General features: G+C 40.0%; 2 protein-coding genes across 9 annotated transcripts in view; one reads left to right on the top strand and one right to left on the bottom strand.

The window, feature by feature from the left end:
• Positions 1-530: 530 nt before the first annotated feature.
• On the bottom strand, positions 531-9,509 carry ssuh2rs1 (ssu-2 homolog, related sequence 1). 2 transcript variants are annotated; one of them, XM_027007664.2, is made up of 13 exons: positions 9,205-9,509; positions 9,048-9,112; positions 7,383-7,487; positions 6,969-7,044; positions 6,209-6,338; positions 5,232-5,292; positions 4,658-4,779; positions 4,331-4,393; positions 3,970-4,052; positions 3,491-3,583; positions 2,903-3,008; positions 2,236-2,343; positions 531-1,539 (listed from the first exon to the last, which is right to left on the bottom strand). In XM_027007664.2, exons 1-13 carry the CDS (start codon positions 9,225-9,227, stop codon positions 1,399-1,401), a joined length of 1,176 nt encoding a protein of 391 aa, XP_026863465.2. In that variant the 5' UTR covers positions 9,228-9,509; the 3' UTR covers positions 531-1,398. The 2 variants fall into 2 exon arrangements, with proteins under 2 accessions (XP_026863465.2, XP_026863466.2); XM_027007665.2 differs by lacking the exons at positions 9,048-9,112; positions 9,205-9,509 and adding an exon at positions 7,925-8,666.
• Positions 9,510-11,580: 2,071 nt separating this feature from the next.
• grip2a (glutamate receptor interacting protein 2a) overlaps positions 11,581-27,806 on the top strand; it is a 25,848-nt gene continuing 9,622 nt past the window's right edge. Inside the window, exons 1-9 of one of the 7 annotated variants that reach the window (XM_035522166.1) lie at positions 11,581-12,146; positions 17,688-17,765; positions 19,022-19,157; positions 21,419-21,564; positions 21,964-22,050; positions 22,760-22,835; positions 23,953-24,098; positions 24,443-24,590; positions 25,213-25,367. In XM_035522166.1, the coding sequence (XP_035378059.1) occupies positions 11,984-12,146; positions 17,688-17,765; positions 19,022-19,157; positions 21,419-21,564; positions 21,964-22,050; positions 22,760-22,835; positions 23,953-24,098; positions 24,443-24,590; positions 25,213-25,367 (1,135 nt within the window). In that variant the 5' untranslated portion in view covers positions 11,581-11,983. Of the gene's footprint in view, positions 12,147-13,935; positions 14,008-15,861; positions 16,586-17,687; positions 17,841-19,021; positions 19,158-21,418; positions 21,565-21,963; positions 22,051-22,759; positions 22,836-23,952; positions 24,099-24,442; positions 24,591-25,212; positions 25,368-27,806 lie in introns of those variants that run through there. The other 6 variants (XM_035522165.1, XM_035522170.1, XM_035522169.1 and 3 more) reach the window with 6 other exon arrangements.

The raw sequence follows: 27,806 nt of genomic DNA, 5'->3' as shown, positions 1-27,806 counted from the left end.
TCAAAAAGCAGGATGTTTGAAGTTTACGCCACATCATTCTGTGAGATTACTAGCTGGTTGCAAAGTTGGAGTCTGATTATTGCCTGACTCTTGTAAACCTGGAATTTTTCCATTATTTTTTCATAATAGTGCATGTAAACATGTTTGGATTACTGACAAAATCTGATTTTCTGTACTCAATGACACTGTGTGCCAATGTTACATGAAATCTGACACATTCATTTAAGACCAGTTTTTTTGCTCATATTTCATGTGGAGTTATATGTATACAGCAGAGGAATTACATTTTATGTATTATGTATTTATGTATTATGTATTATTATAACATGCATCAAACAAAAAACAAATTCACTATTATTCAGAAAGACCTTTCCCCAAATAGTAAGTGTACAAATATCGCTAATTAATATTTATAATTTGCTGAAAAATAGTATTAAAATCATGTTAATATGTAAGTAATTACACATTACTACCATTGCATTAATATACAAAAGAATAAAGCATTCATAAGAAAACCCATTGCACAAATCTGAGAAAATCATAATATATTATTCAATTATCAAATACATTAGGTATGTGCCAATAATGTGACTTTTATATGAGTGTTTTATTAATAGATTCATGGCAACAAGCACAGGTTCAGTAAAATATGTCAATAGACTGCAAAAGGTTTTGCATTAATTCCAACAATGTTTTACAGTAACAAAAACTAATGATCTCTTGTCACTTACATTACATTTACAATTATGGGATTTAGCTGATGCTTTTATCCAAAGTGACTTACAATTATAAATGAATACAATTTGAGTAATTGAGGGCCTTGCTCAGGGGCTCAACAATAGTAAACTGGTGGTAGCGTGGCTTGAACTGGCAACCTTCTGATTACTAGTCAAATACCTTATGCACCAAGCTACCGCTGCACGTCATGCACATTGACAGTGACAGCATGATTGTGCTAGATGCTGGGTAACCACACACACAAAAACAGTAAAAAACAGGAAACATCACATTAGACACATACATTTCTGGCACTTCTGTGAGAATACAGGTGGCAATTCATATGTATGCAATTTTAATACTTTGGCATATTTGAAAAAAATCTTTTACATTTTCATTGTGTTGATAGTATTATTAGTTTGAAGTCAGTTGTCTAATTTAATTTTCAATATTATCAGATGGAATTCAGAGCAAGGATCTGACACTGCTGAGTGTTTTTACCCAACACACCCATGTTTTAGCTGGACAAATGAACTTACTAATGCTGCCCATCACAGGCCACAGTGTCTGTAGGTATTCAATCCACCTGTGCACTAAGCTACCTGATTTATACTCGCTGTATCCCCTTCTTTGTTAAAGAATGAATGAGAAGGTGGTTCATGAAACTAGGTGGCCAGCACTCTACATCACAGAGCAGCAGCATGTGGCTGGATAGTTGTCTGCATTCACGCTTGACTCAGTCCCATACACAAAGTACATATAGGACTTTTCTTTCCATGTGTAGCTCACCCGGGTAATGGGGATCAGCTCTATGGTGTGGCGCTGCAGTGGAAAGATTTTTATTTAGTAATGGCACCAAAAATAAGTACTGAAAAACTGATGGTTTTTTATATATATAATGTCAATATGTCACCATCAACTTTAAAAAACTAGAAGTCATTGTGGTGAAGAAAGAGTAATTAAAATTAAAATAATATTACAATAAAAAATCCACAGACATGTTTGTAATGACAAAGTGGCTTTTAGTGTGTGTTCTGATCCCTCATAAACTAGTCTTAACAGGACTAAATTTCCAAAAGCAGTTAGTGTGTTCTTATTTGTGGACTATATACATGACAAAAATTTGCAGAAAGAGGCACCTGCACATCGGAAAAGAGTAAACTCTGCAAGTTTGAAGCCGGCCATGGAGCATAAACACCCCCCACCCCACCCCCACCGCCCACACACACAAACACACACACAAACACACACACAAACACACACACAAACACACACACAAACACACACACATAGACACACTATGGCCACCCCCACCCACAAGAAAAAAAGGAAGAAAAAAAAAACCCAGACAACCAGCGAGAAAAAGAAACCAAGACAACAAAAAAAGCGAGGCTGTAACAAAGATAGAACACTAAACACATTTTCTTTCATACTAAGATCAGTACTGAAGCAAATGTGGTCACAAAATTAGCAGAGGAAAAAGACACACATACACACACACACAAAGAACTGCATCACCTGCTGCAGAATGCGGGAAGTCTGGAAGTATCTGGATTGGTGTTCTCTTATTAAGCGCTCAGAAGCTTGGACAATGGCATGGTTTGGGAAGCCCATCACTGGGTAAAGCTGAAACACAGATGCAGAAACACAGATAATGAAACAAAAGCACACGTTAACAGTGGATCATTGTTTCTCTCTGCACGATAATTCTCCCTAACAATCATCTCTTCCCCCTCATCTTCATATTTTCATCCTCTCTGACAATCTCTAACTGGTCCTTTTTATGTCTTCCAAAATTTCTCAAATTAGGCTTTTTTATTGTTTTATTTTAATTTGTTCAATTTATTTTTATTTAAAATTTTTACATGCAATTGTTTTACATCCATCATGCAAGGTAACCTACTTTGTGAGTCTATAATAATGACTGACTAATTGCTACATGTTTAACTTTTCAAGACATAAAGAGCAAAAACATTTATTTTTGGCTACAGGTGTTAAGATTACGATTAATTTTACAGTTAGACTTAGAAAATTATTTTTACATATACGTAGTTACATCACAATAATACATATATGTGACACCTGTTTGACCAGACATCCTGAAAAGGCATTACACCAAATGTAAGTGTGTGTGTGTGTGTGTGTGTGTGTGTGTGTGTGTGTGTGTGTGCATGCATACATTTACCTGATACTGAGAGTCTTTGAACATTTCCCTGCCTGTCACTTTGCAAAGATTATCTGACTTCAGGCCACTTGACTGCTCCACCAGATAATCATCGTTATTGTTTGTCCTGAGGAGCAAAGAACACAAGCAGATTTCACATTATAGACAAATTACTCACACCCATATGTCAAGTATCATGGATATGTTGGTGTAGTTTAGTGGGTGGTGTAGTGTAGTAGTGGGTTATGAGGTTGCTTCTCCTCTGGGAGAGCTCTACCCACAGTATCCTCTGAACACTACATTTTCCTACCTCCAGAACATGACTGAAACTGTAAATTGCTTTGGAAAATAATGTCTACCAAATGCATAACCCTAAATGAAGAAAAGCATCTTTTCCAAATACATGTTTTTCAGCACTATTTAATTGCTTGTACAAACTTGAGGTTAACTGGGAAGTAGTTTGGGACTTTAACATTTAAATCAGGGGAACTACTTTAGTATAGTGTTGATAAGGACGTTCTGTTTTAAAACCATGTGTGTCATTTTAAAACATTGAGAAAGATGCTGCAAGCACAACTAGTGTAATGTGAAGTGCTCACCAACACTCACCATTGCACCTTAAGGTTGATGAAGACAAGGAGCTGTCTCTTCCCATGACAAGTGTCACACTCGCAAGATCCCTGCCCTTTGCATCTAAAGCAGCTGCAAGGAATGCATCCACCACAAATTAAACTACACAAAACTTTGAATCTTTGAATGGCTAATCATTTTGGCTCTCTTAAAAGTTCTCAATAACTGATCACAGATGTACATTTGATACAGCTGCAAGAAGTCTGTAATAAAAAAATGGGGGGACTATTCTGATTTGATCATTATTTCCTCAGTTGTAAACATAACTTCAGTTTAGCCAAGCTGTTTGTGAATACTCCAACTTAAAAATGCCAGCAACAAAGCACAAAAACTTGGAACACACACACACACACACACACACACAAAAAACGACAACATCAATTCCATTCTTTTATCCTAAAACATTGACAGAAATAAAAACACTGACATAAACAAAATGGGCAGGGCAAATGTCTTACTTATCCCTCCCACGGCCGTTGCAGTGCGTGCAGCGATCGTTACCATGGCGAAAACCAGAGCCATTACATAGCCAGCACACTTTCTGTAAGCAGATCAATTTAGAAAATTCTAATACCATTAAAGCACATTTTAATAACCCTCTACCATGTGCCAGTGACATCACAAATCATTTTGTAAATCTATAATAAATAGAATGCTGTAACACTGTAGTAAATGGAATAGAATAAAACATATATAATATATGGAGATATAGTATAAACAGAGAAGTATATACAATATATTAAATCAGACCAATAAAGAATAACTCTGAAGCCCAGAGTAAAAGGATGAATTGATGCATAACCAGCAAACACGACTCACGCTTCCACAGCCAGAACACTCTTTGCATGGTGTTCTGCCCATACCAAGACACACATGGCAGTTCTGCAAGGGAAGAGATACAACCATCACAATTCACATTCCCTGTATTTTATTTGCTAACTAACCAATACATTTACATAATTTGAGTTGTTTTTTTTTCAATATGATACAGATAATATATTCCCATGTCTTCAATACTGTCCTCTGAATTTTAGCACCCCAACAAATGTGTCTTCTCCCTGTCTTTTAGTAAACCTGCAGCTGGGTATGACACTTCCCGATTTAATATGAGCAGCTTGGAGTTTTTTCTTCTCTTTTTCCCTTTACCTTGACAGAGGACGTGTAGGGCACCCTGATGTTCTGCGTGTAATCCTGGAATAAGTTGGGTGCCTGGGCTGCTATTTCCCATGGGCCTGGTGCAGGCTGGATAAATGCATCCACAACCTGGTCTGAAACACAGGGAAGACATTCACCAAAAGTCGTCCCTAACAGCCCTAGCCTCTGTGACATACGAGGTCCATTTTTACATTTCATTAATTCATGTGAGGACGTATTTATTTGGGTATTGTAACATTGTGATTATGTGGACGTCAGAGTGAGTCTTTCTTGAAAACATGGCTAATTGCCCCCCCTGGAGTCTCAACAATGCATAGCACTTTTCCATTGCAAGCCAGTGTGTCTCACTCTGTCACAATTTTTCCTATGTCATTACATTCTATGAATGCAAATTCGTACTTTTTACTGTAGTGCACTACACATTTCATGATAGAGAGACCTGTTTATGTGTTCAGTTACATGAATTATCATCTACATTGCAATCAGAAGTGGGTCAATTTGTTGTGTTTTAAGGAGAAGTGTTGCACAGACAGATTTAAAACAAGACACGCTCTGTGCACATTACCAATGTATGGCTCCTGCTTCCACTCTGTAGATCTGGTCTCAGTGAAGGTCTCCAAACGATACTAAATGGGAGATGATCATAAGTGGATAAAGAACAGAAACTCTATAAAGTTAGGTCATAAGCATAAACTGTAATTTCTTATTACTCAGAAACCTAGTGCACACACTCATAGATTGCACACAAGTGCTACTGCACTGTAGTTGCAATAGCACAGTTTTCACAAGAGGAAATATCCTTATGCAACTCATGTTTCTGTCAGTTCTGTAATTTCTGTTTGTGTAATGCTTTACTTTAAATGTATAAAACCTATAAGGCTCTGGCAAAACTATAAGCATTTACCTAAAGAATTGTCACACACAATTCTAATTTGCTAATAACTAAACATTAATAAAAGATAGTGGTGTCATGCTGTTCCATGACACTAGACATCAGAACTCCAATTCACATGATGCCTCATGAAATTATTGGAGATCTCTGATGATTATTCTCACCTGACTCACATTAATCTCAGTGTATTTAAGCAGAGCTGTAATGTTTTCTCATTGTGAAGTATTGCTTCTAATTAGTATGCTTACTGTTCCTGGATTGCTTTTCTGGTATTTTTGGGTTCGCCTGTTATTTGGATTATGTTTGCTTGGATTTGCCCCTTAAGCATGTTGCTTGTTTTTTTAATCATTCTGGTTCTAATATATGCATGTCTCTGACTTTGATTTGGACACCTCTGTCTTGTTTTATAGCTTTGTGCAGAATCTTACTTATTCCTGTCTCCTGATAACGTTTTGGACTTACCCATCTCCTAGTAAACTTATATCACAAATATTAATCCATGACTATCTGAATTCATTTCGAACCTTACAAGTGGAAGATGTGTCATCACTATCCAAACAGGCTAATGCTAACTTTCCCCCATCTTAGCTTTCAATCAATGGAGTCATATGTTGTGACATAAACCAAGATGATAATGCATTTCCCCATACCCTGTAGGTGTTGAAGGCTTCCATGTTGGTGATGACTCCATCCCGGGCCGGATCAGTGCTGTAACAGCATTTACTGGAAGCATAACTCACAAAGGCATCACGGGCAGTGTCCTCGGTGATGGAGGGAATGCTGAAAAGAAGTCAAAGTCAAAATTATAGTGACATAACCTCCCCTTAGCTCTTCGCAAGGTCTACCATGTCACACAGGTTGTGTAACAATTCAATGTTCTGTAGTTCAGACAGTAGGGGGAGTTTATTATGTATTAAATGAATTATTTACATTTATATAGCTCTTTTCTCATACTCAAGGATGCTTTACAGACATACACACACACACACACACACACACACACACACACACAAAATAAGATATATAAAGATTTTTACACACACCAATGAGAAGCAGCTGCAAATCTGCGCACAGTGTACTCTCTATCACAAACAGCAGTCTTGGGGGACTGCACCAGGTGCAGGGGAAGTGCAACAACCAGACACATCTATATATAGTTACATTCATATTCATACAGGACAATGTACAGTATCCAATTAACCTAACCTCCATGTTTTTGGACTATTGGAGGAAACTCCACCCAGAGAAGGCCGAGAGGCCAACATGCTAACCACCAAGCCACCGTGCTGGGTTGTGTCACTTCTTTTAAAAGGCAATGTTTGATGAGGATGTGGGTATCTTGTTGCAGGTGGATGCTTAAGCCAGTGGCAGGGTGTGTATGTCTAGTGCACTGAGAGAACAAGCACTTACTTCCAGCTGGCCTCAACGGGGCCATGTTCTGGTACAGGCATCGGTAGTGTTGGTACTGGAGGAGGAAGGTATCCACCTGCAAAGGAGGCAAGAGAAAGAAAGAGAAAGGGACAGTAAGCATGTAGAAGAAATATGTATTTAAGATAAGATGGAAGTGATAGACAAGGTGCTGTACTCTGGCATAACTGAAGTAAGATTAAAGTTTTTCTTGTCCTTTAATCCCTAATTGTAGGACTTTGCACAATCAAAGTTTAATGAAATGCCCAAGATCAAATGATCAATAGAGAAGTTCAAAAATATTTTACTGGTTAAAATATTTTGTATATAGAAAATATATTAATTAATGTTTATAACCATAATAAACAACAACAAACAACAACAACAACAACAACAACAATAATAAGGTGTGTGCACCTCCTCCACCCGAAACCGTGCCCTCGTAACCTGGTACGCTGTCAAACATACTGGCAGGGGGGGCTGATGGGGCCCCTGAGTCTGCTGCTGAGCCAGTGATCATGGCTGAAATGAAACCAGGCACACCGGTTAGGGCAGGATAAGTCACCACTACCCTAAAGATGGATTCAAAACTCAACCTGCTTATTAAAATATTCTGGACACACCTCCTCTGCTCTCCTGTCCGTATATGTAGGCTAGATATACATCAATTTTAATTTGGCATATTTAGGGATTTTGTATAAATGTTAAGGCAGCCAAGAAGTCGTACACAACACATGACTATTTCTTCTATTCACATCTGACGTTCCTATGGAATATTCCTAATCTTCCTAATATTTCCCTTTTCTCTGTAATTAAAGCTACAAGGAATTTCTCATAAAATCAAATATCAAAATACAAGTAAATAAAAAAGAAAAGACAACCTTTAAACGGCATATTTGGTTATGCTGACAGTGTAAAAGTTTGTAATATTTATAATTTATTGGCTCAAAATCACTTACCCCCAATTCTTTAGGCTGCTCTTGGAAATCTAAATCTTACTGAATATGGAGAGTATTACAGTAGGTCTTTCCAACAGATTCAAGTGTACTGCCTGATTTACTAAGTAATACTTTGACGTGGTCTGCATTTACGTGTTTGCCACGAGCGCTCTTTATCGGAAATGGTCCTTTACTGATCAGTGAACCTGTGATGAAATCCTGTTCATTCTCACTATTGCCAAATGTATTACGCTTATTACGCACTTATTTTTCTGTAGCAAATATTGCTAGTCGCAGGTTGCGTTTTGTGGTCTTGTTTCTGTAGTGTATTTGCGTATTTGAGTTTTCTTCCCAGTTTGTCATGTTGTCCACAGTCCCGTTCCCTCTTCTCGTATACACACTGGTGACAGTGGCCAACAAGATATTTGCGTCTTGCCATCGTTAATATAATAGGCATGTTCAGCTGAGCTTCGCCTCGTCTTGGTCAGCGAAAGTAGCTACAATGTATATACAAATATATAACATAAAAAAACCCCATAACATTTATTTTCGTATGTGGGCATAATATCCACACACATTGTATATTTCACAGCATACGTGCTGTATTAACTACAGTCTGTGGGTACATGTTTATTATCGGATATTCTGGGCAATACGGATTAAGCGCTGTCGTGATCAGGCAGGCTCTCGACTGCACAGCCCATGCAGCGCAGCGCAGCACCAGTAAGTGCAGAAACTGCAGCGACTGGCTCTGAAGCCTGCAGCCGCCTGGCGGTCACGAGATTGTAACGTCGTATGTCATCGTGACGCGCCGGACAAAAAAAACAAAAAACAACCCACTATGTCGCACGCAGGAGCGCACGAGAATCCACTTCAAAGGATTTCTCAGACTTCTGACACCAAACACACACGATCCGAATTACTAACACGTAAGAAACGGACACACTGACCCTGTGTTCAATTTGGAGTACATAAATGTACGTGCACCAATAGGAATACACACTGAACGTCTGCAAGAAAAAAAAAAGACTAAAGCTAACGAGTGAGAAATGAGTAACCTTCTTTAACAGTTTAATTCACCCAGATCTACGAACAGCATATGTTTAAGTTAAGACGCATAGCACAGGCGAAAGACATAGCCTACCTGTTCCCCCCGCTGTTGAAGGTACGTACGCAGTGTTGGCGGTCCCGTAGCTGGACCCATAGTCACTTTAAGGTGAAAACAGTTAAATTAATGTTGTGTACAACTCACTCGAACATACTGTAACGAAGAATGAAAATACAGCGAATGTTAAATTTACCTTAGAATCGGTGTCTTCTCCATATCAACTAGCAGGCTGCAGAAACCGTTTGTGAAGAGTTAACAATGCTGATACCCTTACAACTTCCCGTTAACTTTGGAATGTATCATGTGATTACCGTAGTTTGTATTCTATGGTGATGTGCGTTACTGAAGCGTCTTCGCTGTAAATATAAGCGGGTCATATGCATTTGCTCCTTGAGCACAAGTATCTCTTGTTTTGCCACTGTTTTATATATTTGTATATATACACGAAGCACCTTTTTCCTGTGTGCTTTAACGCTACCGTTCTAGTGCAAAAGACTGATCAGGATCACTTTCGTTTTAAATCTTGTCTACGTATCTCATCCGTTTCAGTACACAGTGGTTTAAAGGAGAAGCTCGACAACTAGACGTTGTCCTGCTCCCTTTAGTGACCCTTCAAAACAGCACAATACGGAATAATTTCCTTAATTTCCGCCTCTTTGCAGATCCCTTGAAGGAAGACTGCAGACAACAGAATTTATTGTAAAGGCTTGGTGACTAGCGTGTTGTCAACCATAGGGAAACACACAAACACAATTTACATAAAAATAGTGTCGTTTAAATAATACTGTTGGTTCTGTTCTGCGTCAAGCCTTTGGTCCTCCACCCACTGGGGTAATAGGATGTGCCAAGAAGCTGGCAGTGACATCTGGCAAAACAAACCTCCTGCATTGTTCAGAACAGGCCTACAGAACATATGCAGAGTTAACTAAGGTGCAGATTCCAGCCAGCTATGTCCTGCTGATACCACACAAACCATTGCAGAAAGCTAGTACTTTACATTTGTTTGATTTTACTGCATTTATAGGGCTGTTTTTCACTTAGGCTGTTCACACTACCCATATAAACAGCATTTAGAACTTGCCTGCCAGGTATGCATATTTTTAGTGTTCCTCATTCTCTCTGCAGGAGTGTCTTGTTTGCATTTTAGAAGTTCCTATGGCCTCTAATGGGTGCTTGTGAGTGAATGAAAGTATTGAGAATCATTCTTTAGACTATTTTCTTAATTAAGACATGGTTCAATCAGGATAAACTGATTTCTAAAATCATATTGTCACAAACTGCACAGCCCTGTCGTAATCTTAGTAGTTATACTAGGTAGTGTGGTCTAAATCACTTTTGTGGGGAGTGAAGTGGAGTCACATGAGATGTGTGAAAAGGCAGTAACACTGGCAAAACAAAAGGTGTCATAACAGCTCTTATATTTACTGCCACGTCCTATCAGTCTTCAACTGGTGTTATCTTACTCTGCTGTCTCTGACACACTCTTACTCTGACACACTTTTTATTAGAAAAAATATGAGTCAATATGTCTGCTTTAGCTTCTGGACTGCATTGTTTTCTTTTTTATTCTCCAATTGTTCTGACTTCATTAGTCAACAGTACTATAAATGTGCATATCACATTCATCTTTAATAGTCACTTTGGTTTTATAGTGGTGGGGGTAATGCCTCTGTTTTGCTGGTAATAAAAAACGGGCCTACTGGCTGCACTGATTCTTTTTTGGGACTCTTACTTTAACATTCACTGTTTTACTCAACCAACTATTGTAGTAGTATAATGTTGGAAAATGTGTGTTAGCTGAATGACATAACACTTAAGTGTTATTTTATGGTGATTTAAACTTTGGTTGGTTACTTACAGTTTAAAGACTTTGAACTATGACTCCACTAACTTTTATGCCACAAAAAGAGGCAGAGCATTCTTTTCAGAGTACCTGCACTGATGGAACAATTAGCTTTTTTGCTGACTTCATAAAGAATGTATATGGGTTAAGTCTCTGTGAAATACAACACCAATTAATGCATCTTACTTTTGATAAGTACAATAAAAGACAGTTGTTTGAACAGCACATCTACACTGTCAGTCACAAATTCACTGACACATTTGAGGACATTGTTTTCTACTTACTTTATGCATAAAATCTATTTAGTTATCTATTTATGCTTAAAATTTAACACAAATACATTTTAATACATGTTCAGTACATTAAGTTTCTAATGTTTCACTTTTTATGGAGTAATATGTTATTTTTACTTCTACTCTGAAAATAAAATAAGGAAGCATTTGTGTACTTCTGTCAACCATACTATTAATATTATAATGTCATAATTGATTATTGGATTCTACACTTCCATGTTAATATTTTAATGCAGTTTTTTATTGTTAGTGTTACTAATGGTAATGAAAGCTCCTCTGGTGCGCTGCATCCTGCAGTAGATGAGGTCGGTTGTGAGCCATGGGCTCTGGATGGGACGTGTCCTGTGGTTCTGCCAGACTGGATCTCTGCGGAGAGAAGCTATATTCCATCTGCCTTCTGCGCTCCCAGCCAGAAACACACACATGCACACGCGCGCACACAAACATAGCCCACCGGCACTTTGAACAGCATCCGTTTATTTATTTGTGTTGTGGTGGCACTGTTGATCAGGCTTGTCTGTGGCGTGACTATAGGAAGGTTTATGATATGAGACATTGCGTCTGTCGTCCAACTGTGAGACAAGCTCATGGATGCGTGTGAAACGACCCAGACGACATCCATCCAGGAATGAGAACAAAACTGCCAAGAAGGAGACGGATTGAGAAGGCAAAGGAGGAGATACAAGGAGACCCACAAGCACGAGTGGGTGAAGAAGGGAGATGCCGGATTGCTCCTGCTAGAATATAGGCTGTTGGAAGCCTGTAAGAAAAGATAGAAGGGAAAAGGAAAAGTGAGTGATAAGAGCTTGTGAAAGGAGCAGAGGGAAAGAGTTGAGATGTGGCGTGTGAGTTGCAGCATTAATCCCAAACGCCTTCCCGATGGAGTTCCCTCTCCTGTCAGCTCTGTGAAGAAGGGACCAATTGGAGGACTCAAAGGGAAGAGGAGAGTCTTCTTCTCTCTGCGCTGCCGCATGGGAGTCATAAAAGGAAGAGCCAAAGGTATTTGGGTGTGTGTGTGTGTGTAAGAGGAGAGCTTGTGATAGACTGATGTACAGTAATTACTGTATGTCACAGGTGCAAAGCTGGGTTTGTACTGTGTGGGTGCGGTCAGCAGGGTGGATGTGTCTGGATGCATATACTTGGTCAGGAATACTTTAATACTGTTGTCTTAGCCTGGCTATGAACTGATCATGTTCAGTTGTGTACAGTCATGATTGTAGTTCTTAGATGATGACCTGATCTGTAATACTATGCCCAAACCACAAGAGAGCACTGTAGTAACAAAATCAATTAAAACCATTCAGAGAATTTTTTATGCACAACGGATTCAGATTCTTTAAATATTTACATTTAGCTTAGAGCTAGATGATTTCACAGATTTTTAAAATATCTAAATGTCCACCTGACATTTTTGACAGAGTATATGGAGTATATATACTCTATAGAGAGTACACAGATTATTCATTATACACACTGCCTGGCCAAAAAATAAGGTCACCACCTGAATTTAACTAAACAAATAGGTAAGAGCCTCCCATTGGATAATTACTGCATGGGTGATTATGTTTCAGCTGGCAACAAGTTATTTAACCCTAACTGATGCAGTGAGTGGCTTCTCATTTGTAAAACAACCATGTGGAAAGACACGTCCTGTGGTCATGGAAAAGATGTTAGTCTGTTTCAGAAGGGTCAAATTATTGGCATGCATCAAGCAGAGAAAACATCTAAGGAGATTGCTGAAACTACTAAAATCGGGTTAAGAACCGTCCATCGCATTATTAAAAAGTGGAAGGACAGTGGGGAAACATCATCTTCGAGGAAGGAATGTGGTTGTAAAAAAAATTTTGAATGATCGTGATTGGCGATCACTTAAACGTGTGGTGAAATCAAATCGTAGAAAAACAACAGTAGAACTCAGGGATATGTTTAATAGTGAAAGTAAGAGCATTTCCACATGCACAATGCGAAGAGAACTCAAGGGATTGGGACTAAACAGCTGTGTAGTAGGCTAACTGGCAAAAATGGCTTCAATTTGCTAGGGAGCATAAAGACTGGACTCTGGAGCAATGGAAGAAGGTTATGTGGGCTGATGAGTCCAGATTTACCCTGTTCCAGAGTGATAGGCGCATCAGAGAGGCATCTGAACTGATGCACCCATCATGCCTGGTGCCTACCGTACAAGCCTGTGGGGGCAGTGCTATGATCTGGGGTTGCTGCAGTTGGTCAGGTCTAGGTTCAGCAACGTTATGTGCCCAAAGAATGAGGTCAGCTGACTACCTGAATATACTGAAGGACCAGGTTATTCCATCAATGGATTTTTTTCTTCCCGGATGGCACGAGCATATTCCAAGATGACAATGCCAGGATTCATTGGGCTCAAATTGTGAAAGAGTGGTTCAGGGAGCATGAGACATCATTTTCACACATGGACTGGCCACCACAGAGTCCAGACCTGAACCCCATTGAGAATCTTTGGGATGTGCTAGAGAAGATTTTGCACAGTGGTCCAAATCTCCCATCATCAATACAGGGAAAAATTAATGCAACTCTGGACAGAAATAAATGCTGTGACATTGCAGAAGCTTGTGGAAACGATGCCACAGCGAATGCGTTCCGTAATCAAAGCTAAAAGCAGTCCAACGAAATATTAGTGTGTGACCTGGCCAGGCAGTGTGTGTGTCTGTGTGTGTGTGTGTGTGTGTGTGTATATATATATATATATATATATATATATTGTCAAAATTGCACACCTGATGGACCATCCGAAATGTTATGTTTGTGCCATGGCAGGATAAGCCTCTCCAAGGAATGTACCACTGACAGAGGTGGCATAAGACAATCCTACCAATGATTGGAAAAGGTAGGATTGAAGGAAAGGACAGAGGCACTAATCATGGCACAACATCAAGTCCTGAGCAATAGATCGATTGAAGCAGGGGTGTATCACACCAGCCAAGACCCAAGATATAGACTGTGCAAAGGAGCCTCTAGACAATCCAGCACAAAGGAGCAGGATGCAAGGTGCTGCAGTGCAACCACACTCTGAGAGACACAACCGAGTAGGAGATCATATACAGAAACATATGTAAGGCATATGAGCTAGACACCCTCAAGTCCAGACAGGAACCACAGAGCGTGATGGAGAACAACACAGCTAAGATCCTGTGGGACTTCCAGATCCAGACAGATAAACAAAGTAGCAGCGAACCAACCAGACATCATTATAGTAGACAAGGTGCAGAAAACAGTAGTGGTAATCGATATGGCAGTCGCAAGTGATGGAAATATCCAAAGAAAGGAATATGAGAAGTTGTAAGGGACTGCAAGAACAAATAAAGACAATGTGCAAGGTTAACCTCAAGTTTGTCCCAGTGGTAATAGGGGCACTTGTCACTGTGACCCCTCAGCAGGCAGAGTGATTTCATCCCAGGAATAACATCAGTCTCAGTCCAGAAGTGTGCAATTCTAGGAACAGGGTGGTGCACCTCACCCTCAAACTCCCAGGCCTCTTAGAAGACTGATGTGTGATTGTGTGTGTGTGTGTGTTATTGTGTAGGGGAATTGAGTTTTGGGTATCTGGTGCAAGTGATAAATGAACAAATGGAAAGACAGGTGGGGGAACTGGGCAAGCTTCCCCTTTGCTACACACACACACACACACACACACACACACACACACACACACACACACACACACACACACACACACACACACACACACACACACACACACACACACACAGAGAAAGGGAGAGAAAGAGACTGTTGAGGCTGAAGCCAGTTGTCCTCGGTAAGTGAAAGATCCTAAGCAATGAAACATGAGAGCAGCCACTCATAGACCCTCTTGGGGCAGAGTAGAGTTGCTGTAATTCTTTAGTAGAGAACTGCAAACCTTATCTAGATATACATATTGTCGTTTCAAAGGGAAACAAACCGAGAACTGGGATCTGTAGCTGTGTGGATGTGGAAGGTACTGACACGGTCAGTGTTTATGTGAACAATGTATTTGCACACATTTTAGGAAAAACTATGGTACAGCAAATAAAATGGTACATGTTACAACAGACAGTCAGCATGAACAGTATTTAGTGATGTGGTTGTAACAAATGAATTAAGCTAATACATTTTCATTGGCAAAATGATATATATTTTTCATTCCATACAATATATATTGCAAATCTTTCTGCAGCTATCTATTAATCTGTCCTGTTAAAAGCTGTCAGCAGTAATCTGAATGGGAAAGACTCTTTGCATGTTGAGTAGTTCAGCAAACTGTTAAATGGAAAAGCTAAGTGCCTATGGGAGAGAGGGAGAATGAGAGAGTGTGTGTTTGTGTGTGTTTGTGTGTGTTTTTGGTTTGTAAGCGATAGTTTTTCTAGTGGCACTTGGGGGTTGAGAGCATGCCAAAAGAAGGGGATGTGGCTTTTGTGTTGGTGTGTGTGTGTATTAGCACAGTAAAGATGAGACTACAATTGTCAGGGAACAACTCGGCACACTGTATGTGTGCGCTTGTCTGTATGTGTGTGTGTGTGTGTGTGTGTGTGTGTGTGTGTGTGTGTATGTATGTGAACAGAGATGATTAATAGTGCAGAGCAGGAGGGAAAGAAACAAGCGTGAACACCTCATGATCCCAGGAAGAGAGGGAGGAGCTAAAGAAGAGGCAGGAGCCTTAGGGACGGAATTCGTTCCCTTGCTCTAGGTCGTGGATGTCTTGGGAGGCTTGCAGGAGTTCTGCTTCCTTCCCAGGCTGCAGTGCCGCTACAGCCAGACCCTGTCCTTTCTGCGCCCTCTATTCCGACGCATGGAGCAGCCAGTATGGTTTAAGCCTCGGAGTTTAACGTCTGAAACCCCTTGTTTGGATAGTAAAGCTTGAAGGCAGAGGAGTAGATGGTCCATGCCTGGCTGGTTTCAGGGTTCTGCTGGTGGTTTGGATGTATATCTGTTTTGGATGCTAAAGTTTGGAGTTTGCAGTGTGGACATCTGATACCTGTTTGAATGCTGAGTTTTAGATATTATGGTGCAGGAAGATGTTCACTGAGAACAGGTTCTTTCGGACATTGAATATTCTCTATTTTTAATAGGATCCTTTACAGAACAGGATGGTACAGCTAGTGTTGTAGGATATGGGACTGAAGACACACATGCCTTGTGGGCCACTGTAGCACCACATTCCATCTTTCTTAGGGAAATGATTCAATGTAAACTGGATTGCTACAAGAGCGTTGACTCAGGGAGTGTACCAGGTCAGGGCCATTGGAACTGTTGTGACAGTTCCCAGTGAATGCTGACAAATTCCATAATGCTGAGCTGTTGCGTGGTATAGTAAAGTCTGACAGGTGTAGCTAGGGTCTAGACGATTTTCATACTCTGGTGCGTGGAGTTCTGGAGTTGTGATTTTACTGCCATGCTCTGTGGTTTACGGAGGGAAGGTCGCAGTGGTAAGTCATCTACACCAAAGTGTCCATTTCTATCTATCTATGTATGTTGTCCAGTAGAGCACTGTAACTGGAGAGTTTGTGGGTTGTTGTGACTGCTAACCTTTCCATTTCAGATGTCAGTCAGCTGTTGTCCAGACTGCATTATATCTCTCCATCAGCTCTTATAGCTGTCTGCTCACAGAACGTCTATATGTCTCTGCTGATAGAAAGCATGATAAAGACTTATTGGTTAAAATGAATGTAGTATTGTGGCAATATTGCTATTTGAAAACAGGACGCGCAGGGTGATTCATAACTGGTAGCCTACTCTAACACTCTTTACCACATTTCATTGCATACGTATGGCATAGTTTGTACTTGTTGGTTGGGGGGGTGGGGGGAGAGAATGTGGCGTACAAAGCTTTGCCCACTAATGGAGTTTGTAGGCAAATATGGAAATGGATGTTCAGTGCAATGATCTGAGAGAGCAATGACAACCAGGTCTTGTGTGAGCTCTATAAATAAAATTCTGAAAATAGACTGCAAGCTTCTGCCAGCATTGTTCGTACATGGGGGCATTTAACCTACATCAGTAATGGTGTCATCATAGGCAGGGCTGATGGAGTGTCACGCTCTAAATTAGTTTCTGACTTTTTAATTGACTTGGAAAATTGGTTTTGTTGGTTCTACCGCAATAAAGGATGAATTTTACTTTTTTTTTTTAATCAGGCATGACTTTGGGAGACTCTCTTTCTGCAGAGACTTTCTCTCATTGATCATATTTATTGAACCTGTTTACTTTCAAATGTAAGCAGACTGGATATTCTTTGGGTAGTAAATGACTATTTGGCTTTGGAAGACTGGATTGGTACAAATCTGTAATTCTAAGTATTTTATTTAAAAAATGTTCTTTTCAAATCAAAATCAAATTCAATGTGGATATGTGGCTTGAACCTCTGATAGTTGTCTGCGTTTAGAGATTATTTATTCAACAAATGCTTACATATTACCTAAGCAGAGACAAAGCCATTTGTCACCTATATAAGGAGAGACTACAAGTCAAGAGGTCACCATGTTTTACATGTGGCTACGTGTGTGTGTGCGCATGTGTGTCGTTTTACAGATGACGGCCCATATTCAAAAGGGAGCAAAGATGCAACAGTGGGTGACAGCAATGTGGCCTCTAAAAGATGCAGCATCGGTGGTAATCCGGCATCAGACGTCTCCTTCACACTGTCCCGTGACTGACTCATGCCAGCTGTGCATGCTGCCATGGGTGAAGGGCTTAGCAAACACCCACAAATGCGCGTCCACACCACACACACACACACACACACACACACACAGAGACAGACAGACAGACAGATAGACACTGTGACAGTCTTGTGTACTGAGGTGAACAGACAGCTTGTCTGGGCTTGTGCTGATACTGAACTTCTGTCTCTTTTGAACTCAGCACCGTCCTGCTGCTTTCTTTCTCTCTGTTTCCATCTCTTCTTCTCTGTCTGCACATCCACTTCTCTGTCTCTCTCTGTTCCCTTTGCTCGCTACACACACACACAGTTTCTCTTTCTTTACCTTTCTCATTCTCTCTGGTCATTTAGAAATGTATGTAACAAACTTACTTCTGATCCACCCCTGGTTTGTAATTTAGTATTGGCCTTATTTTTAAACACCTTATTCACCTCTTGCATGCCATTGTCATTTGATAGTCATTAGAGTTTGCTGTGTTTGAAAATTAAAATGAATAACCCATGCATTATACAGGGGCTACTTTGGGTAGTAGGATGTAGACAGTGATCTTTCATTTCTACCATTATTGATAGCCTCATTTTCTGCCTTATAAATGACATCTATATAATACACATTTATTGTATTCAGTAGTAATAAGTAAGGTTTACAGAGGCCTTTAGAAATGTAAGTTGCCTATTGTTGAAATGCTAAATTAACTTTTACACTCGTGTCCCTCGTCATTTTATCTTGAGATTCACCAACTACACATGCGTCGTTGCTGCCAGCAGTCTCAGCAGTCATCAGCTGGGCTTTGGAGCTATAGGAAAGACCCCTGAACCAACCACACCCCTGTTCATCTTTAGCTGAATAAAGACACAGATTTCCTAAAACTCCAAGTGGAATATATTGTCCTGCCTTTTTAACCAGTCATTAATGTAGCCAGTAAATAGAGACCAGCAGAATAGCCTAGTGTAGGTTTGTTACATGAGTTTCAAATATGAAAAAAATACTGTCAGTATATTGTTAGTCTGTAAACATTTTCCTTTACTAGATCATTTGGTTCTGGTCATAAGGTGTCAGGTGTTACTTTGCTGCCCTAAATTAGCAGGATGTAGGTTGTACTGGCCTCTTGTGCAGCACCTGTCCTCTTCTGACTGCTGTGTGTGTGTGTGTGTGTGTGTGTTGTGTGTGTGTGTGTGTGTGTGTGTGTGTGTGTGTGTGTAGAAGAGCACAGAGGGCTGACCACAGTGGAGCTAATTAAGAGAGAGGGGTGTTGTCTTGGTCTTACCATCTCTGGAGGCTCAGACAAAGACAGCAAGCCTAGAGTGTCAAACTTAAGACCAGGAGGCCTGGCAGCCAGGTAAGACCCTGCTCTCTTACACACACACACACGCACGCACGCACACACACACACACACACACACACACACACACACACACACACACACACACACACACACACACGCACGCACACACAAACAAAAACAAACCATCAAGTGACTCACTCAATTCCCTCATTTTATTCATTTCTTGAGTCTATCATACTCTGCAAGTGTTCCAAGTCAACACTTATGGACTAAAACCTTAACTTTAGCCCCAGTACATGAACTTAACCTCTGAATTAGCCTCCTAAGTGTGTGCTTTCAATTATGAAAGGCAAACAGTATTAACTTTAATTGCATGTAGTATGTATATTTCTGAATATATGTATGTACCTCTAGGTGCTGTTTCTGTGTGTGTGTGTGTGTGTGTGTGTGTGTGTGTGTGTGTGTGTGTGTGTGTGTGTGTGTGTGTGTGTGTGTGTGTGTCTGTGAGAAACGTATGCTGCTGCATCATATCTACCCCTCAGAGTACAATGAATCTGACAGCACAAGCTGATGTAAACATCACACACATACACAGACAATTCATTTAGACATTAAATAAAATTTAAACTGAGTAGTGAATCTAACCTGAGGGCAGCTGGAAGACATAAGCAGAAGGTTTGTATATATGGGTGTATTTATGTTATGAGAAGATGGGCATCCTCTCATGGTTTGAAAGAAGACACTCACTAAAGTCCGATATCTCAAGGACTGAGAGATGATTGTTTTCTGCCATAGCAATCTGTAATTATGTGAAGAATGATATCCTCTTAGTGACTGAGAAGACTGTATCCTCTTGGGTATTACAGTGGTACTTTTATTTATTCACTGGATTCTTAATTATTTTTCCTCGTTTTAATTTCATGTCTTAATTTTTTACTGTCATTACAATAGCCTTTCCGAAGTGTTAGATTTCAGGAATGTCTGCGCATTTATTTCTTTTTGTTTTAATCATTTTTATCTCTATTAATTTTTAATCCTATTTGTTTTCTTCTGCTAAATCTGTTTCTTTGTATTTTCATATTTGTAAAACACTTTGAGTGAAGGCATTGTATGAAAGGTGCAATATAAATAAATTTGCCTTGCCTTAAAGAGGCTAAATGTATGTGTCTTAAGGACTAAATGTATGCATCCTAAGGAATAAGGACTAAATATAAGTCCTAAGGAAAGATTCGGTGTGCATCTGCAGCCAGATGCTGTTCCTTAGATAAGAAAATTCTTAATTCTTTTGTTATTCAATACATGTCAAACAGCATACTTCAAATTTCAGGTACACTATATGGACCTCTCTTGCCATGGACAACTATATGAGATTGTTGGATTAATGCCCATGCCTTTATGGCTAAAACAGCCTCCATTCTTCTGGGAAGGCTTTCCCCAGTGAACACCCTGACAGAGTGTAAAGACACTGGCAGCATATTTTTAGATGGTTTCATACTGACATTTATTGAAAGTAAGATATGACATTTAAAAATATATATTTAGGGCTGCCTTGGAAATCTGTCCTATTTTTGAAAGGTTTGGATTGAGGTGGTTGTTAGCGTTAAGTATGTATTAGTGTACGTAAGCTTAATTTAGAAAGGGGTAATGAACTTGTCCTATGTTACTCTCTCTCTCTTGGTAAATTAAGTCTCTGTGCAGCGTGAATGTCTGGGGCTGTTTGTTTGTGTGTGTGTGTGTGTATGTGTGTGTGTGAGAGAGAGATTTATTGCCACTAACAGGCAAATGCTCAGTGCTGGGTGACAGCAGTCAGAGTTCAGAGCTTTAATTAGCATCCACACAAACTCATTGTGAGTCAGTTCAGGCCTTATTACACACACACACACACACACACACACACACACACACACACACTATTGTACTTATGTCATGTCATTGTCCTCAACATTGTACTGTCAGGGCTAAACACTGTGATTGGGTATTGGCAACACGCAGACCCTTCCATTTTATTTGAATGGGTTGAAGATATGGCACTCCTTTATTAGTCATACAATGCCTAGTAATCAGTACTCTGATAAAAAAAAATCATTCATAACTCTCTAATTGTTTGTATGAACCTCTAAATGATTTACACACAGGATTATAAATGAAAGGTTCTTTAACCTTTAAGGGCTGTCTTTTCTGTCTTTGTGAATAAGTGTGAAAAATATAATAAAGTTTCTGTAGGGAAAAAAAATATCACTCAATATTACAAGCTGTGGTTTTATGTAACTTTCATGATTGTGACCTGAATCCAGTCTCTGTGTGTGAGCTTCAGGAGTGACCAGCTGAACGTGGGGGACTACATCAAGTCGGTGAACGGCATCAACCTTAGCAAGCTGCGTCACGATGAGATCCTCGGCATGCTGAAGAGCATCGGAGAGAGGGTGGTGCTGGAGGTGGAGTACGAGCTGCCCCCGTTCGGTAGATACACAGCACACCTGGGCAGAGAAATTCCGCTGAAACCTGTGTCTCCGTTGACTTGCAGTACCTTGATGGAAAGAAAACATCCAAAGGAGAGTTCAGCCAAAGACAGGCGCAACAGTGTAATAGTGTGCCTACAGGTTGCATACAGAGTGCCAATTTGGACAACTTGGATAGTGCAAGAAAGCTGAAATATCTTATATTTTAAGTTTGTATATACCAAGTAAATGTATATACCAAGTAAATACAAGTAAATGCAATTTGTTGTACTGTATGTGAGGGATATATTGTATATAATGATGTGTGGAAATATACTGTATGGCTGAATGCTGGTATGGTGTAAGGCTGTGTGACTGTATGGCTTTATGTCTGGTAACCCACATTCTTCTCTGTTGTCAGCCCCTAGCAGTTCAAACACTGTAATCTCGAAGACCATTGAAGTGCGTCTGGAAAAAGAGGGTAACACTTTTGGCTTTGTTCTCCGAGGTATGGTGCTGTCTTCTGCTTTTCTCCTCAGACACGTTCAACTAGAGGTATTCAGCTCCAGACATTGAATCCGAATCCACGCTTAGATTTTAGAATCATTTAGTTGATGTTATAGTTTCTCAACCCAGTACTCAGGACCCACCAGATGGATCACATTTGTTCTCTTCTATAGCTCTCAGTCCACCAGGTATTCAGTGTTCCTAATGGCTTAGGTCATTTGGAAATTGAAAAATTGTCCAAAGGAACTAATTAGTTATTCATTTAGTTGTGATGGGATATAGGTAGAGCAAAGTTGTGTCTGTTGGGTCCCAGCTCTCGAGATTCAAGTACTAAAGATTTTTGCACTCTTCCTTAAGTCAGGTGTGATGGCAAAAGAATATTAGTTAGATTAGTAGCAACTAATTAGTAACTGTTAGAATAACTACAGTGAATTACAAAATGCAAGACCAGATTTGGACTCAAAGTTTAGAGTTGAATACATCTGCTTTATATATTTTTAACACAAAGTGGGGGCATTCATAAAGAAACAAACCCAAGAATAGACTAAACCTTTGCTTGCTGCAACACAGATATTCATGTGTTAGATGTAATTCCTCTTTGTGCGCATGTGTTTGCACGCATGTGTATATGGTTGTGTGTGAACTTGCACGCATGTGTTTGTGTGTGTGAACTTGTGTGCATGTGTTTGTGCGTGTGCGATTCTTTTCAGGGGGATTTCATGAGGACTGGCATAAGGCGCGACCTCTAGTGGTGACCTATGTCAGACCCGGAGGCCCCGCAGACAGGTGAGACCAAGTGAGACCAAGATGAGTCAGAACATCTGTGTCTTTGTGTGTGTGAGATTTGTCAGATGCATGTAATGTGTGTTTGTGTACTATAAAAATGGGAGTGTCAAAATGAAATGTGTGATAATGCATGTGAAAATAGCCGGATTGTGTGGCATGTAGTGCACTGAAGCTTATGAGCTACATTCTGAAGCCTGTGAGCTGGTGAGAATAAGTGAAAACAGCAGGCACTGTGAACCACAAAAAGAGTAGATCTCACGCACACACATACTGTGAACCACAAAAAGAGTAGATCTCTCGCACGCACATGCTGTGAACCACAAAGTGTAGATCTCTCTCTCTCAAACACAAACACACACTGTGAACCACAAAAAGAGTAGATCTCACGCACACACACACTGTGAACCACAAAAAGAGTAGATCTCACGCACACACATACTGTGAACCACAAAAAGAGTAGATCTCACGCACACACATACTGTGAACCACAAAGAGTAGATCTCTCGCACGCACATGCTGTGAACCACAAAAAGAGTAGATCTCTCGCACGCACATGCTGTGAACCACAAAAAGAGTAGATCTCTCGCACGCACATGCTGTGAACCACAAAAAGAGTAGATCTCACACACGCACATGCTGTGAACCACAAAAAGAATATATCACACACACATGCTGTAGTGTACAAAAAGAATAATCACACACTTAACTTTTAGTGAGACTATTAGTTTCTTTCTCAACTGTTAGTTACACTGCATGCAAAATGCATGGTGGCGTAAAAGATGTTCGGATGTGTTCTGCGCGTTTGTAGTATACATTATATACTTCATTCTTTCCCTTTCACTGTACCTCTCACCTTTGTTCCATCTATTTCCACATTTCTTCTGTGTGATTTTCTTATTTCTCTCATTTCACTTTGTGTGATTGTTGCTCTTTAATATATTGTTCTATATTTTGCTGAACTCACCCTCCCTCTGTCTCTCTCTGTGTCTCCAATCCTTTCTATTCATTTGTGCCAATCTGTTTCTTTCACTTTTTCACTTTCCTTTCTGTGCGTCTTTCACGCACACAATTTGTCTGCCCCTTTATTTCTTCCTTTGGACCTGCTCTGCTCTCTCAGGGAGGGAACTCTACGTGCCGGGGATAGGCTGCTGAGCGTGAATGGAGTGGCTCTCAACCGGCAGAAACACGCCGATGCGCTAACCCTCCTGATGCAGAGCAGCCAGGAATGTTGCTTCCTCATCGAGTACGACATCACTGTCATGGGTGAGCACACACTCAGATGTGCAAAAGCACACAGACGGCAGCCTGAACACATGCATACGAAACACCAACTCCCACCGCTAACTTTTCCCCGGGGCTCTGAAATCATTCCAACTTTCCCCACATTGTGCACGAGCAGTAGCTGCGACAACTTGCTCACACTCCTCTGTTCCATTCTTCCACGTGCTGCTGTTTTGTGTTCCCTGGTGTGGTCGCTCTGGATGTGTGTTCAAATGTGTGTGCAACCTTTTCATTGTGTTTTTGTGTGTGCGTGGTTGTCCCAAACGTGTTTGCCTGGTTGCAACGGGTGTGTGTGTGTGTGTGTGTGTGTGTGTGCGTTCGGGCAGACTCAGTGCAGCAGTCATCAGGTCCTTTGCAGGTGGAGATTTGCAGGACTGTAGGCTCTGTGCTGGGACTTAGCCTCACCACCTCCCTCTATAGGAGCAAGCGAGTTATTACAATCCAGAAAATCAAGGCTGCCAGTGTTGCAGACAGGTAAGCAGCCACTGAACTAGCATACACACACATGCAAGAACACACTGACTGAGTTCCTAAATGGCTTAGTAATTAGAGCAGGGAAAACACAAAGTGCACAGGTCATGGGGCTTCCAAGACTGAGAACTGCATTAGAAAGTTATAATTGTTTACTATTTATTAACACCAAAGTTTTCCATATGTTTATTATAAATATATTTAAGAAAGGTGGTTTATGACTGCATCTGCTCGAGTAATAGAACTGTATGAGGTTAAACTGGAGCCTAAATTAAGCAAACAAAACAACAGCACATGCTCTGGAAGATGGCACAGTATCCTTAATCCCTGCTAATATCATGTAGATGAAACACAGTAAAGTAAAACAGCCTACACATGATCCAGTTATAATATCATGGATGTGGCTTAACATGCCACTTTGAGCTTTTATGTAAAAATTAAGTCTGTGAAATGCAGAGTAGTTTACATTATATCAGCTGGTTAGACAACCAGAAAATGCTGATTTAATTGTCATAAAACAGAGAGAAATGAATGTTGTATGATGATCTGGCTTTTTCTCTATTTCTATCTCTCTATCCATCCATCTATGCATTAATCTCTCTCTGTGTGTCTGTCTGTCTGGCAGGTGTGGTGCTCTGCATGTGGGTGATATCCTCTTGGCTATAGATGGCATGAGCACAGAACACTGCTCTTTAATGGAAGCCCAGCAGTTGCTATCCAACTCCTCAGAGCACACCAAACTAGAGATTCTGCCTTTTCAACACAGCGCACATGACACTGGTAAACACACACATTCTCTCTTCTCTCTCTCTCTGACCTTTCTGCCATGCTGGGTTTGGAGCTGATCAAGGGACACTGCTTTAGGCAGTTCTCTTGCACTTGCAGTGAATCATTCTTAATCTGCAGAATGCTGTAGGCAAAACATCCTTCTCCCTGCAGAGAGAGACACACACACACACACACACACACACACACAAGCACCACCCCCTGCCACCCACACACTCTGGCATGGACACAAAACAGTGTAATGATTCATTATATATGGCACTGTGGGTGATGCTTTAAAACATGATGAAAAAAAAACAAAACAGACCAAAACAAAACAAACCCACAATAATCTTTATTAATGTTGCTCTCCAGCATCACAAAAACCACCCCGGGGCCACACTTTCTACACAGCATCCTACACACCTTTTCACTCCTTTTCCTCAGCTTTTCTGCAATGCCCTGTGTTTAGGGAACAGCTGTCAGGCTCTGTAATAACAATAACATAAGAGTGTTCTCTCAAGGATAATCAATTTTGGCTGTGAGGCCAATCAAGCGCTTACAGTTTAAACTAACAAATCCACCAACTAAATAAGGAACAGTCAAAGCAAATTCGGAACAGGCCCAGTGCTGTGCCATATCTATAAACCCACAATTCCACACTGTGACAGAGTGGCTGCTGTGATTTAGATAAAAAGTGAGAGAGAGAAACAAAACAACTGAGAGAAGGCTTCGAGAAGGTTGTCATCTATCTCTGCCACACAGTAAGGCTAGTGGATAGAATGTGTGCATATGTGCTTCAGATCTACCAGAAGCAGGTTTGACAGAGCAGGGTCATATTAACATTTACTAAACACATTTGAAGACAGACCTGTTCTGTCAGGTTGGTTCTGATGTTTAATTCTCTTTAAATTCTATTGGGTAAGCTTTGTTACTTCATGGTTCAGCTGAGCTGAAACAACAATCAGAATGAATGGCAGTAGCAACCATTCAATATATTGCTGACTTTAAAATAGACAACATACTGTTAGTTCATTAGTCAGAAGGCCAGAAACATTAAGTACATGAATTTAAACTAGCAGTGAAGGATACTGGATGATGGACTATGAAATGTGTGTTTGGAGAAAATCCAGTGTTTGAGGGCATGTATGTGATCATCATTCTGGCAAGTGTCTGAAACACTCAGTACAAGACACATGCCATTTTCACAATATTTAAATGAGTGCTATATATTATAAGGCACGGTGTTATATGGAATACTTGACCTGTACAAGTGGTGCATTTCTTAATATAGTGCTAGTAGTGTGAAAGATTATAAAAGTTTACACTTAAGGATTTACACACAGTATTTATTTTACCTAGCCACCAAGATATTCTGGTCATCAATGGCAAGATTCTAACTGGTGTAGAATTGCTGGTATGCATTAATAAACATGTTTTACTTATATAGTTTACCTATATATTTATATAGTATACTTATATATTATATAAACATATAGTTCATGGTAAAAGAATCAGTATCAATACAATTGTGTATTGTGATGCAAAAATGGTGTCATAGCAAAGTATTCAAATGATACAATACAATAAAAAGAAAATCATATAATGTACAGTACTGCAGATTAAAATGACCACAAAAACAATATAGCATCATCAAGAATTATGTTAATAAATGTATCATTCAGTAAGATTTTTGTCAGGAATGCAGTGATTAAATCTTGGGACAGATACTTGTACTGTACCTGGATTATTGTAGTATATTTAATACCTAGATGGATTTACATTTACAATATAAAATACATGTACATCATAGTGCATTTCATTTGCGTGCAATTACACCTATAAATGTAACCGACAGGCATCTTGTCATTCAGTGTCAGCCATCTCCATCATCACTGGTCAGTTTCTGACCACATCACTGCTGACTGGATAGCATTTGTTTTATGGCAAACCATGATCACCATACCAATGACACGAACACGGCAATGCACAGATGTCAATGCCTCAGGCACATTTTTAATTCCATGTCAAACTACGCTGTCCACCTGAGGTAGTTGACACTGACGGTTTAGTTATTTTATTTAAAATATATTTCAAACATAACTATATTATTTGATACTCGAAAATTAGGTGTTTTAACAAGCATCTATCCTATAAATGATACTATGCTCACAACGCATTTGTTAGAAATATTAGATGTTAGAATTACACTTTACCTACACACTTCAGTTAGGCACGCTTGCAATCCGTAATATTTCAGGAAGGAAAATAACTAGTGTACGCGCTGCAAACAATTTTAACGTGACAGTGGAGCACAAATTCACATATAAAGATTTTGGCAAACTCATCTTGCACGAAACGTTACCGTCGTTCAATAGAATTAGTTAATTCTGTTAATCCAGACCAGAGGGTTTCGAACAATCGCCCTCGGACCTAAACCTCACTGTGGCCGGA

The sequence above is a fragment of the Electrophorus electricus genome, chromosome 23, assembly GCF_013358815.1.
Source record: "Electrophorus electricus isolate fEleEle1 chromosome 23, fEleEle1.pri, whole genome shotgun sequence".
NCBI lineage: Eukaryota > Metazoa > Chordata > Actinopteri > Gymnotiformes > Gymnotidae > Electrophorus > Electrophorus electricus.
Note: the sequence above shows the minus strand (reverse complement) of the source record. Positions and strands in the feature narration are given on the sequence as shown.